At 44.9% G+C, this 17,494-nt stretch overlaps 1 protein-coding gene across 1 annotated transcript in view; it reads left to right on the top strand.

Annotated features, from left to right (window-relative positions):
* The window catches only part of plxnd1 (plexin D1), a 72,816-nt gene that overhangs the window by 35,120 nt on the left and 20,202 nt on the right, over window positions 1-17,494 (top strand). The window contains exons 15-26 of the mRNA XM_055647861.1: window positions 1,767-1,906; window positions 4,298-4,468; window positions 6,640-6,730; window positions 7,875-8,084; window positions 9,443-9,589; window positions 10,615-10,729; window positions 11,811-11,918; window positions 12,719-12,831; window positions 13,566-13,688; window positions 14,121-14,251; window positions 15,440-15,638; window positions 16,164-16,310. Of these exons, the coding sequence (XP_055503836.1) occupies window positions 1,767-1,906; window positions 4,298-4,468; window positions 6,640-6,730; window positions 7,875-8,084; window positions 9,443-9,589; window positions 10,615-10,729; window positions 11,811-11,918; window positions 12,719-12,831; window positions 13,566-13,688; window positions 14,121-14,251; window positions 15,440-15,638; window positions 16,164-16,310 (1,695 nt within the window). The remainder of the gene's footprint in view (window positions 1-1,766; window positions 1,907-4,297; window positions 4,469-6,639; window positions 6,731-7,874; window positions 8,085-9,442; window positions 9,590-10,614; window positions 10,730-11,810; window positions 11,919-12,718; window positions 12,832-13,565; window positions 13,689-14,120; window positions 14,252-15,439; window positions 15,639-16,163; window positions 16,311-17,494) is intronic.

The raw sequence follows: 17,494 nt of genomic DNA, 5'->3' as shown, positions 1-17,494 counted from the left end.
TTATATATAATACAAATACCAACGGTCTCAGCACCAATCCTTGCAGCACATCACTTGTTACATATATCAAAGTCTGGAAAAACACCTTTCCACAACTATACTCAGCCTCCTATCACCCGACCAATTTTAGATGCAATTTGCCAGATTGCTTCAGATACCTTTGTCCCAATGTTCTGGATCGTCCTATAATGGGATAACTTGTTAAAATGGTACAATTGTCTGTTACGCTCCTCAGTTCAAATCACATCAGCTGTGGGATTTAAATTCAGATAAGTAATCAGATCAGCCTAAGTAATTATGGCGGCATAGTTGCACAGCAGTAGAGTTGCTGCTTTACAGCACCAGAGATTCGGGTTCAATCCTGACTGCGGGTGCTGTCTGTACGGACTTTGTACGCTCTCCCTTTGGCTGCCTGGATTTTCTCCAGGTGCTCCGGTTTCCTCCAACACTCCAAAGACGTACATGTTAATTGGCTTCGGTAAAAATTGTAAATTGTCCGTAGTGTGTTGGACCACGGTAGTGTAGATGGTGATTGCTGGTCGGCACGGACTCAGTGGGCCGAACGGCCTGTTTCCGCTCAGTATCGCTAAACTAAACTAAATTAATTAATCGGGGTTTATTTTGGATAGACTTGGTGGGATGATGTAATAGAGCACATATACTGGCCCTTCACAATAGTGCACAGATACTGGCCCTTCAGCCCACTGTGTCCATGCCAACCATTAACCATGTGCTTCCTGATCTCAAACTCCCCAGCATATTCTCCACACTGATCTCCAAATCCTCTATCGTTCTCATTTGTAGGGACATTTACTGTACATTATCAGTATATGAATCTGAAATATATTATGGATACATGTGTGAAGTGATGATATGTATAAATAACATATAACAATGGGGTAAGTGTTGGTTTGTTTGAGTGATCTGAGATTAATGTAGAGTGGGGTGAGTCTACAGTAGTGTATGTTCATGTATTGTATGCATGCATGCGTGTTGATAACTAGAAGCTGCAATGTGCATTGGTGCAAAAGGTCATAAGGCCATTCGGCCCATCAAGTCTACTCCGCCATTCAATCATGGCTGATCTATCTCTCCTCCTAACCCCATTCTCCCTCCCTCTCCCCATAACCTCTGACACTTGTACTAATCAAGAATCTATCTATCTCTGCCTTAAAAATATCCACTAACTTGGCCTTCACAGCCTTCTGTGGCAAAGAATTCTACAGATTCACCACCCTCTGACTATATAAATTTCTCCTCATCTCCTTCCTAAAAGAATGTCCTTTAATCCTGTGGCTATGACCTCTGGTCCTGGACTCACCCACTAGTTGAAACATCCTCTCCACATCCAATCTATCCAAGCCTTTCACTATTCTGTATGTTTTAATGAAGTCGCCCCTCATTCTTCTAAACTCCAGCGAGTACAGGCCCAGTGCCGACAAACGCTCATCATAGGTTAACCTACTAATTCCTGGAATGCATAGTTTTAATACATATTGAGGGTGTGTGCATGTTATGTACATAAGCCAGTGCACATTTGCAGTGAATGTCCATAACCAGTGTCGAGTGTCATGGGATTGTGCAACACGTCCCCAATGAAGCAACACTGAATCGTCCTGGAGATTTTTACCCAGTTACCCCTCAACCTTTTCACACTGGCTGTCATTGCTGTTGGATGCTTGCATGTTTGTTTTCTATCTGTGGGCATGGTTTAGATTTTTTTATTCCAGATATTTATCGGTTGAACTTGTGTTTTTCCTGGATAGGTTCCTGAGACTATCTTGGTAGTGCCAGATCAAGGACCCAAAGCTGGAGGCACCAGAGTCACCATCAGCGGCAAAAATCTACACATTGGTTCTTCAGTCAGGATCATTGTCAATGATGCCAAGGACTGTATCAATGTAAGGTAAGTCACTTGAACAGCAGCCTGAATAATTATTGATGGATCAACTCATTTTGACGGCAGCACAAAGTATATGTGAAACAGAACATCACTGAATGCAACTTAATAAGGGTGTAAAGGCAGAACTTGAAGATATTCAGGTTATGCTTTTGAGAGATCTAATGATGTAACACTTTCTCAGATTGGACCCTTTTGAGTATCTTGTTTTGTACGAGATGTGGGTGAGGCCGCACTTGTGGTATTGTGTTCAGTTTTGGTCACCCTGCCATAGGAAAGGTGCCATTTAGCTGGGAAGAGTGAAGAGAAGATTTAGGAGGATATTGTCAGGATCAAAAGGCCTGAGCCACGGGGAGAGGTTGGGCAGGGTTTTATTCCTTGCAGCATCAAGGACCGAGGGGTGATCTTCTAGACGTGTATAAAATCACGAGGGGAGTAGATCAGGTGAATGCTCAAAGCATTCTTCCCACTGTTGGGGAATAAAGAACTAGAGGACATAGGTTTAAGGTGAGAGGGGAATGAGTTAATAGACACCAGAGGGGCAACCTTTGGAACAAACTGCCAGAGGAAGGTAGAATAACAGATATTTAACAGATATTTGGACAGGTACATAGATTGGGAAGGTTTAGAGGGATATGGGCCAAACGCTGCCAAATGAAGCCTTAGATGGGGGATCTTGGTCGCCAAGGACAGGTTGGACCGAAGGGAATGTTTTATGATGCTATGACTATTTTAACTCTGCTTTAAAAACATTTCAGATTGAGTCTTTCACCAAATGTACTCAGCAGACCTAAATTAAATTTAGTCAGTGCATCCTCTCCAGTTCTCCTTAACTGCAACCTCAGCAAAACACTTACTCCCTCAGCTACATTGGCCCTCACCACCCACCAGAAAGGCCACATCTTAGAGGCTACCTGGACCATCCTCACAAAGATCTTCTCCCCATCCCTCCACCAACTAGGGTCTTCTCTCCTCCTCCCCACCTCACCAACCGAACCTGCAGATGTTCCTGAACTGCCCAGTTCCTGAACTGCCCTGTTCACCATAGGCTTGTCACCTCCCTTCAGTTCATCTTCTTGGTGTGTTGTATCGGGAAGGCTAGAAGTAATATCAAAGATGCCCATCACCCTCTCTGTTCCCACTTCTCTTTTCTACCTTCTGGGAGAAGATACAAGAGTTTGAAAGCCCTAAGTTCCAGACTACTTCGGATTCCACTACACCATTCTGCTGTTTTGCATTCATCATTGCATTTATTATGTATCCCATGTACTATATGAGGTTCATGTGAATAAAGAATTTCATTTTAACCTGATATAAATGACAATAAACTAATCTGAATCTGAATCTAACAATAGAGACTGGTTTATATCCCACCATAATTGCTGTGGAATTCAAAAACATTCTTTAAATGAGTAAAAATGAACCACAAAACTACAAAACTATGTAAAAAGGTGATTTGGTTCACTGATGCCCATCTAGGGAAGATATCTGTTTTTCTTAATCTGTCTCACCTGCACATGACTTCAGACCTACCAGCATCCTCTGGAATGATCACTCAGGTCACATTGGTTTTCCCAGCAATGCCCAAATCATGAAGATTAAATAAATGAATTAATTAAAACATTTCCTCAGTGAATAATTTGAGGATTTTGGCCACATGTTGGTTGCCATGCTTTCTATAGGAACTACACTTCAGAGGTACATCATTGGCTGTAAAGTGCTTTGTGGTGTAATGATTCCATGAGAGATGTTATATAATTGCAAAAGAAGACATAGAGTGCTGAATTAGCTCAGTGGTTCAGGTAGTATCTCAGGAGAATGTGGACGGGCGAAGTTTTGGGTCGGGAGGGGGAGAACAAAGCTGGAAGAGAGGATGGGCAGAACAAAGCCTGGCAGGTAAAAGCCCTTCACAGGTGAGGAGGTTATTTGATTGGCAGATGATTAGACAAAGGCCAGCGATGAAGAGGCAGAAGGTGTGAGACAAAAAGATTGTAGAGTTGTGAATTGTGAAGCTAGAGGAATGAATACAGGTGGAAGGGTAGGGGGTGGAGAGAAATAGATGCAAGTCCAGGTGGGGAGGTTATGGAGGAAGATGGGAAAGGTGGAAGGTTATGTAGTTACTGAAAATTGGAGAATTTAATATTCACACCATTAAGGAACCCAAGTGGAATATGCGGTGTTGTTCCTCTGGTTTGTATGTGGTCTCCCTCTGGCAATGGAGGTGGCTCAAGGCAGAAAGGTCAGTATGAGAATGGGAAGATGGGTTCAAATAGATAGCAACGAGGAGATCCAACAGGCCTTGGCATAAAAGTATTTGCTGAAATGATTGCCGTGTCTACTCTTGGGCTCGCTGCACTGCCGGCCATGTTATATAAATGCAAGCTTTCCTTTTCATAGACGGAACCAGAGTGCCATTGTCTGTGTAATGCCGGCCATGCATGTAGCTGAGGGAAGCATTTCCATCTGTGTCCAGTTTGAGAATGGAGAATGCACCAACAATACCATGACCTACAAGTATCGAGAGAACCCATTGATAGAAAGTATCAGCCCATACACCAGCTACATCAGGTAAGATGGAATTTTTTCATAAACAGTAGAAACCAGGAACTGCAGATGGGTTTTTTTAAGAAGACACAAAGTGCTGAAGTAAGTCAGCAGGTCAGGCAGCATCTATGGAGAAATGTGTAGGAAGGAACTGCAGATGCTGGTTTAAACTGTACATAGACATAAAATGCTGGAGTAACTCAGCGGGACAGGCAGCATCTCTGGATGATCATAGAATGATTTATTCTTTGTCCTTGATCTCCATTCCCTCTGTCCTGTTTCCACACCTTACACTTCCTTATCTATGTATCTCCCTCTCTCCTGACATCAGTCTGAAGAAGGGTCTCGACCCGAAACGTCACCCAATCTTTCTCTCCAGAGATGCTGCCTGTCCTGCTGAGTTACTCTACCATGTTGTGTCTAGCATCTCTGGAGAACACGGATAAGCGGCATTTCGGGTCGAGACCCTTTTTCACTCTGCATGATGATGGATATCTCCATATTTAATATGAAAGTCAAAAACTTAGCCGGTCAGGTAACATATTTGGAACGAGAAATAGAACTTATCACATCAGATATCCTTCTTCGGAAATGAGAAAGAGAGAAAACAAGTTGGCTTCAAATTGCAATGAATGTGGGGAGAACAAAGGTAATATCGTGTCAGGGTGTGGCTAGGGTTGTGGTGAGGATAATTTTGCAGAGGTCATCCAGTCAATGGGTAAAGGGGGAGAGGGCCATTAGAGAGAGAGAATCCGAATAAGCTATTGGTATCACAAGTACAAAGGCCTTCATCAGTTAGGGTAGTAACAATAGAAGTTGGGATGTATGTTACAGTTCACAAGACATTGGTGAGTCTGCATTTGGGGTATTGTGTTCAGTTTAGGTCGCCCTACGAGAGGTTGAAAGAGTGCAGTGAAGATTTGCGAGATATTGTCAGGACTCCGGAGCATGAGCTATAGGGAAAGGTTGGCTAGGACTTTATTCCTTGAAGCTCAGGAGCTTGAGGGGTGATCTTATTGAGGTTTATAAAATGATGAGGGAATTAGACAGGGTGAATGCAGAGATTGTTTTACTCAGGGTAGGGAAATCAAGAACCAGGAGACATACAGTAGGTGAAAGGGGAAAGATTTAATGAGGCTGATGGGCAACTTTTTCACTCGGATGGTGTGACGTATATGGAATGAGCTGCCTGAGGAGGTAGTTGTGATAGGTACTATAAGAGCATTTAAAAGACACTTGGACAGGTACATGGAAAGGAAAGGTTCGGAATGATATGGGCCAAGCGTGGGTGGATTACCATATATGGGACATCTCAGTCAGCATGAAAAAGTTAGGCCGCAGGGCCTGATTCTGTGTTGTATGACTCTTTTACTAATCATTCCAGTACATTCTGTGGATAGGATAGACTATAGCCAGTGGGCATCTATGGTAGTGGATGGGGAATCTATGCAGGATGCTATGGTTTGGATAATGTGCGTGTTCCTAAGAACCATTGGAGCTGCACATACAGGCAAATGGAGGGAAGCTCCATCAGGTCCTGATTTGAGGCTTTTAGTTTGTGGAAAGGCCTTGGCATATCAGGGGATGAGTCTATCAATCTATCAATGCTGCACTGGACACAGGAATCTCTCACGCAAAGATTGGTGACAATTAAGTCAAATATGTTTGTATCTCTTGTTGATTTGCTCACTATCTACTGCAGACCTTCAGGATGGTTAGTTTAGGTAGTGATGGTGCTGGTAAGCGGGTTTTGGTGATGGACCTCGAAGTCCCTACAATGAGTATGTTCTGTGTCCTTGTTATTATCAGTGCTTCTTACATATGGTTGTTCAACATGAAGAGCATAGATTGGAGGGATATGGACCAAACACAGGCAGGTTGGGCTAGTGTAGCTGGGCCATGTTGGCCGGTGAGGGCAAGTTGGGCCAAACGGCCTGTTTTCACACTGTGTCACTCTATGACTCTATTCATCATCTGCAGAAGAGCAGAAGGTGCTAATCAAAAGCAGGTCTCCTTGCCTGTGTTTATGGTATCAGTCAGTCGCTCTTGTATCATGGTGCTGGTCTGTAACTGTCTTGTAGGCTGATGTCAGACTGATATCAGTTACCACAGCATCAGGCTGCAGAACTTGGGTTCCCGTGTCATTGAAGTACAAGTCACTATAACTGTATAGTAACATCCTGCTTTCTCTGCAGTGGTGGACGGAAGATCACAGTAAAAGGCCAGCGTTTCAATTTGATACAGAATGTCGTCATGATGGTTAAACTAATTGGATGGGCTCAGTCGGTGAGTTTCTTATTCTAGTTGAAAATAAATATCTGAACTTTTCTTACATTGATATTCAAGTCAACTGGGATAGTTTTGACATCAATATGAAGTGTGTGTACAACCTGAATTTGTGCTTCCAATGGATCAAGCTATGGATGTGGAACTGGTGCAGAGCATAAGGTTTTAAAATTGCCTTTGTGAGGTTAAAGCTCAGAGGCTTTGTTTTGATGGAGTACACATCCCTTTTATTTTCTAGCACCTGTGACCTTATTGTATGGGGAGGGTCATATTGAGAAAGGGTGGTTAAGGAATGCCACCCATTCCGTCATTCTTGGGTACGTCTGTACCAACGGTTGTAGTGGCAGGTGTAAGATCAGCCTTCCTGAGAGTGAATGTATGGACAGCAACTGGTCCAAATGGAGTCCCTGGTCTTGTCTTCAGGGTGGACCAGCTGGCAGAGGTATTCACAGACATCTTTAACCTCTGACACTACATCATGAGGTCTCCTCTGGCTTCACAGTAGGCTACGGACCAAATGCTCATAAATGAGTGCATGGTCAGCATAAACATGGCAAACTGAAGGGACTCTTAATGCTGTATGACTCTCTGACTCTTGCTCTGCTTTCACGCAAGCTATTGACCGCTATATTGTGACACTACAATGACAGCAAACAGATTCTACGCCTGTGCTCTTTAAGCCAGCATCCTGTGTGCCATACCCTTTATCTTCCTGCAGCTCGGCACTTTCTTGACCTGAAGTTGCCATGGAGCTAAGACCTACCTGGATAATGCTGAGCCTACACTGGGTAATGTTGTAGATCCCATGCTTGTGCTCACTTTATGGACGATACAATATCATCACTGCCTGAACCTCGGTTATTTTGTTGACATATCTGTTGTGCTGCTTCAAGTAAGAATTTCATCTTGTGTTTCGGGACATTTGACAATAAAATACTCTTGACTCTCAGTTCACAGGCTCCTTTAAGAATACATTTCAAAAACTCCAGCACCTGTGTGATCCTGCTACATCTTTTCCAACCACACACTCACAGGTTCAGCCACAAATTATAAGTGTTTCATCTTTCTTCCTATTCATGCAGGTGTGCGAAGTAAAGAAACTAGTTGTACTTTTAATGAGACAAATTTTCTTTTTGTTTTTCAGACATGTGAAGTCGTGAATGATTCTGTTCTCATCTGTCCATCTCCAGCCTATTCGGTTTCCACAGTGATCATTAATTTCTATATCAATGGGATTCTCTATCAGAAACTTAGCCCAGGGTTCTCCATGAAATATTTCAACGATCCACAGTTCTCCCGCAAGGAGAAGTTGATTAAGCACCATCAGGGAGAGCCTCTCACTCTGGTGATTGAGGTGAGTGATCCTTGCAACTAGCCTTGACACATTTATTCAACACACATCCATCATTAATGCGCTGTTCGAAATCCACCCGACATCTTCTGTGTGTGGAACTCCACATTGCTGTGAACATTCCTCCTGCCGTCAAATCCACGGACCATTTCTCACACTTCTCTCTCTTTTCTGGATCTCCCAATCTCCATTACAGGATATAATCTGTCCACTGAAATTTACTGTAAACCCACTAACTCGACTCCACCTCCCCCCATCCTGTCTTCCGTAAAGACACCATCCCATTTCCATCTTCGCCTGGTCCACACTTTCACTCCACAGGTCCATGGAGCAATTTCCAGTCAATTTCCAGTCAGATGTTTAAAGTCACACACGAAGACAACCCTGCCACTTTGGCATATTTCGCAAATCTGCCTACATATCTGTTTCCCCCCCCTCACGGTGACTACCCTTTCCTACCTGGTTCCATTTCCCATCATTTCTCCCTTATCTGGTCCACCCATCACATTGTAACCTCCGTCTCTACCTTCACCCTCCTTGTCCCATCTGGTTTCATCTGCTAATGTTTTTTTCTTATTCTGTTTACATTTATCACCTGCATTATCTCTCCCTATAAACTCTCCCCTCCTCCCCCTGGCTCCATTTGCCCATCTCCACCCCTTCACTGTTCCACACATCACCTATCTATCCTCTTTATCCTAGCTCTCTCCCTTCTACATTCTCAGGCATGCTCTCACCCAAAATGTTGACTATCTATTTGCCTCCACAGATGCTGCCCGATCTGCTGAGCGTTTCCTCCAACAATTTGTTTTTTGAGCCAGATTCTGGCTTTTGTGTCTCCTGTGCAACCACCTTCTCTTTCTGATCAATGAATCCTGAATCGTCCTGCTGTGTTTTATCATTGTCTAGGAAGACAGACAGGCAGGATCCCTGCTCCCAACCAACTGGCATGATAGCATTGAGCAAGAGAGAAGTATTATCCAGGGTTCCTCCTCCTGATAATTGCCCTGGAAACCTGCCTGAGAGAGGGGAGAATCAGATGAGGTATTGTCTCTGATCATAGAGTTAGACAAGAAATCTAAGACACAAATAGTTGGAGTAACTCAGCGGGTCAGACAGCATTTCTGGAGAAAAGGTATAGGTGACATTTTGGGTTGAGACCCTTCTTCAGATATCTGCCCTTTCTCTCCTCCCTCATTGACAAACAGAGGGAGGAGAAAGGCTACACATCATCTCATGTCTGCCTTGCTCTCTCTGCATTCTGCTCTCTGCCCCATCACTCTCTTCTCCCTGATTCATAACTGCATCTGGCCAATGACTATTTCCCCACATCTTTCATTGCTAACTTTCTCCTTTCACAGAAGATACCAGACAACTTGAACTTGGCTCCTGAGGAATACAAAGTGACGATTGGCCCTTTTCCTTGTGACATCTACGTTGTTAAGAGAAAGATTCACTGCACCATGAATGTGTCGATCGATTCTAATGAACAGCAGTTGCCTGTCACGGTAAGCAAGAGAAAGTTAGAGCGACCGTGTTTGAACCACCTCCTCCCACCTCCCACTTCCTCCACACTCCCACCTCTCCTAGCCTCATCACCCTCACTTGGTGCAAGTCTTCAGGCATGAGGTGACTGCTGGACTGTGGGCTGTCACGGGGAACAGACACTGCACAGTGGAGCACTGGGAGAGTTGATGGAAGTGAATACGTTGCTGCTCACTCAGCACAGGGCTTGGGTTCATGGCAAACAAGAGAAACTGGACAATAGCAACATTTGCATAAATCTTATTGTTTAAATAGAAAGAAAGTAACTCAGCAGGTTAGGCAACATCTCTGAAGAACATAGGGCCTGAGCTACAGGGAGAGTTTGAGCAGGCTAGGATTTTATTCCTTGTAGTGCAGGAGGATGAGGGGTGATCTTAAAGAGGTGTAGAAGATCATGAGGGTGTGAAAAAAACTATACTTAAATTCTGGAAAAAGATAACAGTCCCACAGTGAAGATGTGGATCACAGAAATGACCAAGACACTACATTTAGAAAAAATAAGGCTTGTTTTGGCTGAGAAATCAGACCAATTTTCCAAAATATGGTCTCCTTTCATTGAATTTGTTCAACAACAGAATGGTTGAACACAAATTCGAAACTGATGCTCGGGTTGGGGGAGCGGGTGTGTAGGGAAGGATAGTGGGACATATCTGCTTTTTTTTTTTCTTTCATTTCTTTTTCAGGGTTTTTTTCTTCTTTCTTTTTCGTATCTTTCTTCTTCCTCTTCATTCTTTCCTTTTTACTTTTTTACGATTCACTTATCAGTTTATAAAATGTTAAAACTGAAGTCATATAAAAATTGTATAATTGTTATGTCGATTTCTTTCTTCTTGTACAATTGCATCTAATAAAATAAACATTAAAAAAAAAAAAGATCATGAGGGGGATAGATAGGGTAAATCTATGCACAGGGACCTGAAGAGCAGCTTCCTCTCCCACTTGTCCTCCTTGCTCACATGACCTTCCCCTCTTGTGCGCTCTGCTGTAGGTGCAAGTGGGAAATTACAATGAGACGATTGCGATGGTACAACTGGGAGAGAGTACGACTTCAGTCGTGATATCGATCGTGGTCTGCCTGTTGTTGCTGCTGGCTTGTGGCATTGGTAAGAAATTCACCCCTCTGGTTGGTAAATATTACTGGAAACACAGCAGGGTGAGCAGCATCTGCAGAGAGAAGCAACTAATGTTCCAGGACTGGAGCACTGAAGCAAATATCAGATGTCCAGATAGTCAAGTCAAGTCAAGCCAAGTCAAGTTTATTTGTCACATACACATACGAGATGTGCAGTGGAATGAAAGAAGTGGCAATGCTCGCGGACTTTTGTGCAAAAGACAAACAACAAAACAACCAAACAAATTATAAACACAATCATAACACACATATTCCTTTACATAATAAATAATAGAAGGAAAAACGTTCTGTAGCGTTAGTCCCTGGTGAGATAGGCGTTTACAGTCCGAATTGCCTCTGGGAAGAAACTCCTTGTTGTGTTATTGTTGTGTTTTCTCACATTCACATCCCCCTCCCCGTTCACTCACACCTCTTCCTCCTACCTCACTCCCAGCTCCCTCCTACCTCACTCCCATCTCCCTCCCACTTCCCCATCCCTCCTCACGCCCGCGTTCCCATTCTTACTCCTTGCACCTCATTTTAACATCTCTTCCTTCTCCGCTCCCACTTCCTCTCATTCTTCACTCCTGTCTCCCCCTCTTCCTTAACTCCCACCTCCCTTTGCTCCTCACTCCCTCCTTCCTCACTGCCACCCCTTCCCCTCTCTGTCCCTACTTCTCCCTCACTCTCACCTTCTTCACTCCCATCTTTCCTCTCCCCCCCCCCCCCCCCCCCCCACTTCCCACTTTCCCCACACTCCCACCTCTCTTACACTCCCACTTACCCTCCTCCTTTACTCACACATGCCCCCTCCCTTCTCACTCTATTTCCTGCATTCTGGTTCACAGGCTGAATGGCTTCCTGCGTTCCCACCTTGCTCCCTCTTTCCCGGGGATGATCCAGTGTTCTAACCTGAACTAACTGTTCATGACTGGTGGGAATGTCTTTTGTATATCCAACTCTCCTCTTTGTGGGCAGGGGAGGGCAGGGGAGCTAGTCCAGCTGGATCGCAGAGCCAATGTGGATTCTGCGGGTAAATAGTCTCCATTTTGTAACTATTCTGTGTTTTCTAGCCTTGGTCATCTTCTGTACAAAGAGCCGTCGAGCTGAGCGATATTGGCAGAAGACTCTGATTCAGATGGAAGAGATGGAGGCTCAAATCAGGGAGGAGATTCGGAAAGGTACGAGCTTTGCCGGCCATTGGGGATGAGCAGACCAGAGGTCCCATTTACTGGACAACAAAATACATGTACAATACCTCTTCTAGATGGGACAACCACAACAGTAAACTTCAATCATAGTGTTAAGCCCAGTGGGCATGTCCAACAGTACAACATAGTCAAAAGCACACCTTCAAAGTTCTCTCTCTTCAATAATGGACAGAAGCAAATTAGGATACGGTCCAATATGGTAATCTGCCTTAAATGTAGTCCTCAAGTAATGTGGTGGGTTAGAACTCAGCATATCAGGCTGCCTCTGGAGGGAGGTTATACAAAAAAGCTGGAGAAACTCAGCATATCAGGCTTCTTCAGACAGCCTCTGGAGGGAAATTGGCAGACAATGTTTTGGCTCAGGACCCTTGTTCTAACTGATAGAATAAGGGCGAGAAAGCTGGAAAAGAGAGATGGGGGTTGGGGGATAGTCTGGCAAGTGATAGGTGGATATAGGCAAGGGGGGTGATTAGCACTTGGATGCAGATAGTGACAAAGCTGGAGGTGTAAAGGAAACAAAAGAGAGTTAGGTAAGGAAGGAATACGAGAAAAATGTAAAGCCAAAGGGAGGGACAAGGGAGGAAGGGGACAAAATGAGAGGAATGAGCATGAAAAAAGGGGGAATCGAAGTTGGGTGGGCTGCGAGATGAGCAGAGAATACAGACAACTGTTGGCTACAATAAGCTGGGAATATTAAGTGGTGCTACATAGATGTACGTGTTTCTCTTTGTTGAGAGGCAGGTACTTACCCCCCTTCTCTTATGCTGCAGGTTTTGCTGAGTTGCAGACTGATATGACTGACCTCACCAAGGAGCTAAACCGGAGCCAGGGTATTCCCTTCCTCGAGTACAAGTACTTCGTCATTCGCACCTTTTTCCCAAAAGTGAGTCAATTTGTGTTCATTGCCACTCTGCTTTCTCCCACCAATTTCACAATTATTAGGGCTGGGGGTTGTCACTGCGTTGTGAGCTAGCACCATGTGCAGCACCTGTTTAACATGTCATTCATAGGTGGTCCAATTTCTAGGACCTCCACTCTCTCTACTCCCCCCTTTCACACTCCACCTTGAATATCCCCATTCTCTCTCTTCCCTCCTTCTGTCTCTCCCCTTCCCCTCACTTACCCTTACATACCCTTTCCAACCTGTAGCCAGCTTCCCCCCTCACTCCACCTGCCTCCTCTTCCCCTTTCACTTTTCCCAAATGATTGGCAAGATTTATTTTATCTGGGAGATGTCGAATTTATAACAGGTATAATGGTTGTAGTTGTTTTAGGGTAATGTGTGGTAATGTTTTTAATATTATATGATCTGGTAGACCATATTTCGATGGGTGGCATAAATTGTTAAGAACAAATTGAAAGCAATCAGAGTAAGTGGTGGGTGAGAACAGAGATACAAGAGACTGCTTGAATGCATGAATCTTGAGCAAAGATCACAGTGCTGGGGGAACTCAATGGGTCAGACAGGACATGTGGAAGGAATGGACAGCCAACATCTCGGGTCAGGAGGACGGATTGGAACAATCCACCCCTTGGTTCCTGTGAAATATGGCGTGCAGGAGAGACAGGTTACCTAAAGGAATTTCAGGACTCACCAAACCCAATCCTTCATTCCAGTGTTCAATTGATTGTGAAAGCAGAAGCCCCGAGTGTTTCCATCAGCTGAATGCCCAGTCCAGAGAGGCTACCATCTCCAGCAACCGACCAGAGACCCACCCACTGCTGCAGCTTGAGTGGAAGGTAAGCCACAACTGGGGAATGCACTGGGATAGGACCAATGAGTCTGCTGTTTTGTGGGGCTGAGATAGATGCAGTTGTGTATTCAAAACCTTTCCTGGCAGTTTCTGGTCTGAGTACTTGTGGGGGTCTGGTCAGGAATCATAACTCTCAGCTCTAGAGGTCTGAGACCCTCTTGTGGGGGTGTGGGAGATCTGGCTGTAGGGGACGGAGAGCACAGACGACCGTCTACATGTGTGCTGGGTCTGTGTTTGTCCTGTGAGCGGGTAGCCAATCTGTGGGGGGGCAGTCAGTTTACAGGAGCGGAACGCACATCCTGGCTGTGGGGTGGAGGGGGATTGTGGCGACTTGTCCAGATACAGGCATTGTGCCCCACTGGAGTGTGGGAGACTTGGAGCAGAGTCCTCACTCACTTGCTCTCCCTCTTTGTTTCAGGTCCCTGAAAACTCTCGGCACAACATGGAGGAGGGCATTGCCTTGTTCTCCATGCTGCTGAGCAACAAACACTTCCTCATCACGTTTGTACATTCTCTGGAACAGCAGAAGGACTTTGCTGTGCGAGACAGGTGTGAGAATGATTTTTTGTGGGGTATGGGACCGTGTTAACTCTAGCCACAGCCACATAGGAATATAGGGACGTGACCTTACGCCTTTATATCTTGAGACCTGACAGCCCAGCTGACTTACATCACTTCAGGTCAAATCCTTCCTCTGCTCCCCTCCCTCACTGCTCCCCTCCCTCATTGTATCAGTTCCTCACTGACAGTATACCCCACTGTCTGCAACTCCTCCAATTTTGGTGTCGTCTACATACTCGCCAACCCATCCGCATTTATGTCTATGTCATCTCTATAAATATCACAAACAACAGAGATCCCAGCACAGATCCTTGAAGTCCATTAGTCACACACCTCCGGCAGAATAGCTACCTTCCACTACAACCCTTCTATGAATAAGCCAGTTTCTGAGTCCTTACGACCAAGTCTTCATGAATACCATACATCTTAATCATCTGGATCAGCTTACCATGTGGGACCTTATGAAAAGCCTTACCAAAATCCATGCATTCAACATCCACCACCCTGCCTTCAATCTCTGGGTCACCGCCACAAAAAAAAACTCAATCAAGTTCATGAGACATGACCTGCCGTGTACAAAACCATGCTGGCTCTTCCTAATTAGCCCATTCTCTTTCAATCCTATCTTGAAGAATTCTCTCCAATACTTTCCCTACCACTGGCGTGAGGCTCACTGGCCTATAGTTCCCTGGATAGAAACATAGAAAAATAGGTGCAGGAGTGGGCCATTCAGCCCTTCGAGCCAGCACCGCCATTAAATATGATCATGACTGATCATCTAAACTCAGTACCCTGTTCCTGCTTTTCCCCCATATCCCTTGATTCCGTTAGCCCTAAGAGCTAAATCTAACTCTCTCATGAAAATATCCAGTGTATTGGCCACCACTGCCTTCTGTGGCAGAAAATTCCACAGATTCTCAACTGCAACAATTAGGATGGCCACCTTGTATGATGTATTGCTTCAGGACTGTAGAATGGCAGGGAATGGGACAGGTTTTAGCATCCTTCTGTAATCAGTCTATACATCTGACCCTCTATTTCCCGCTTTCATGGGAGAGGGGAGCTTCGAGCAGTGGGCTACGTGACCCAGTACCACATCTGACCATCTATGAACAGGAACCGGAGGCAGGGAAACAGGAGGCTGAGCATGGCCCTAATGTAGCTGTTTCCTCACAGGTGTAACATAGCTTCCTTGCTGACCATTGCACTGCACAGTAAACTGGAGTACTTCACAAGTATCATGAAGGACCTGCTGGTGGATCTAATTGACGCCTCAGCTTCCAAGAACCCGAAGCTGATGTTGCGGAGGACAGAGTCGGTGGTGGAGAAGATGCTGACCAACTGGATGTCCATCTGCATGTACAGCTTCCTCAAGGTAAAGGTTGCACCCTCTGGTCTGCTGCTCAGACATTCACCAACAAGTTCAATCACTTCCCACCGCACCCTCCCAACCTACCCAGACCCTCTGCAACATATTACCATCTCTGGCTATAACCCTGCTCAATATGGTGGGAAATAATAGTGTCTGCGTAACATGTTAACTGCATGGACTTTGTTACTGCAGTCATCAGAGGTACAAGGAGAATTGTGTGTGGTCATGAGGTAAACAAATGCAAAATGGAAGGTCATCAAGGTGAACTTCTCCTCAGTGAAAGCACGAAGAGGCCACTGTGTGACTCGCGGCACAGCGACAGTGATTGTACCCTGTGACAGTGTATCCCCTGTGACAGTGTATCCCGTGTGACAGTGTATCCCGTGACACAGTGACAGTGTATCCCGTGACACAGTGACAGTGTACACGGTGACATATTGCACCATGCAGTGGACATTGCCACGACACATTCACTTGCATGTTGAACTACTCTTAGGCTTCCATGTCTGTTCTATTGCTGTCTTGCAGGAAACCGTGGGGGAGCCATTTTTCTTGCTGTTGTGTGCAATGAAGCAGCAAATTAACAAAGGTTCAGTGGATGCCATCACCGGCAAGGCTCGTTACACCCTCAACGAAGAGTGGCTGCTGAGGGAGAACATTGAGGCCAAAGCAACGGTGAGGAGCAGTGTGGTAGAGCAGTTGCCGGGAATATCTTGTCAGCAGCGTTCTGAGTCTGGCATCGCTCCTGAACAGGAACGGGCCCTTCGGCCCACAATGTTTGTGCCGAACATGATGCCAAGTTAAACTGATCTCATTTGCCTGTATATCCCTCAATTCCATGCACTTCATGTGCCCATCTAAAAGCCACTTAAACACCACTATTGTACCTGCCTCTACCATCATCCCAGCAATGCGTTCCTCTACGCTCTGTGTAAAAAAAAAAAACTTACCCCGTACATCTCCATTAAACGTTTCCCCTCATACCTCATAGCTACGGCCTCTAGTGTTGAATATTTCCACCCTGGGGGAAAATGGTTCTAACTACTCTATCTATGCCTCTAATAATTGTACATACTTCTATCAAGTCTCCCCTCAATCTTCGTTCCAGAGAAAGCAATCCAAATGTATCCAACCTCTCCCTGTAGCTGAAACTCTTGTTCCCTTTTAGACACTATCCAGCCTCCTTTGGAACTCTGCAATTAAATCCACCTCCAACGCCGCCTCTGACTGCGTATCCTAGATCTGAACTGCTTGATAAAGGTTCATGTCACTTCTGCTTCTGTTGCCAATGCCTCCATCCTAATTCTTTAATTCTGCATCCTTATGCTAGTTGGGACATTCTTTCTCTATACTTCATGATTTCAATACCTCATTCAGAACCTTTTGCAGAAAGCACATGATCTGTTAAACTTTATTCTGTATGTCATTTACCTGGATGTCAGGAGATCCTTTTAGAGGTTAATTACCGTGGGTCCACTGTTTTATCCCCACCCATCAGTACAAATACCGTAAAATGCACCAAATGCAAACTGAGGTGATACGATGCTCTGTTTAAAAAGTAGTGGGAGGAAGTTCACAAGTTATAGGAATAGAATTAAGCTATTCGGCCAATCGAATCCACTCCACCATTCAATCATGGCTGGTCTCTGCCTCCTAATCCCATTTTCTTGCCTTCTCCCCATAACCCTTGACACCTGTTCTAATCAAGAATTTGTCTATCTCTGCCTTAAAAACATCCACTGACTTTGCATCCACAGCCCTCTGTTGCAATGAGTTCCACAGATTAACTACCTGATCTCTGACTAAAGAGATCAGTATTTTTAGTGGATAATGACATTTACTGCACTGCCAGGAGATAT

This window comes from Leucoraja erinacea, chromosome 16, assembly GCF_028641065.1.
Source record: "Leucoraja erinacea ecotype New England chromosome 16, Leri_hhj_1, whole genome shotgun sequence".
Taxonomy (NCBI): domain Eukaryota; kingdom Metazoa; phylum Chordata; class Chondrichthyes; order Rajiformes; family Rajidae; genus Leucoraja; species Leucoraja erinaceus.
This window is presented reverse-complemented; position numbering and strand designations above follow the sequence as displayed.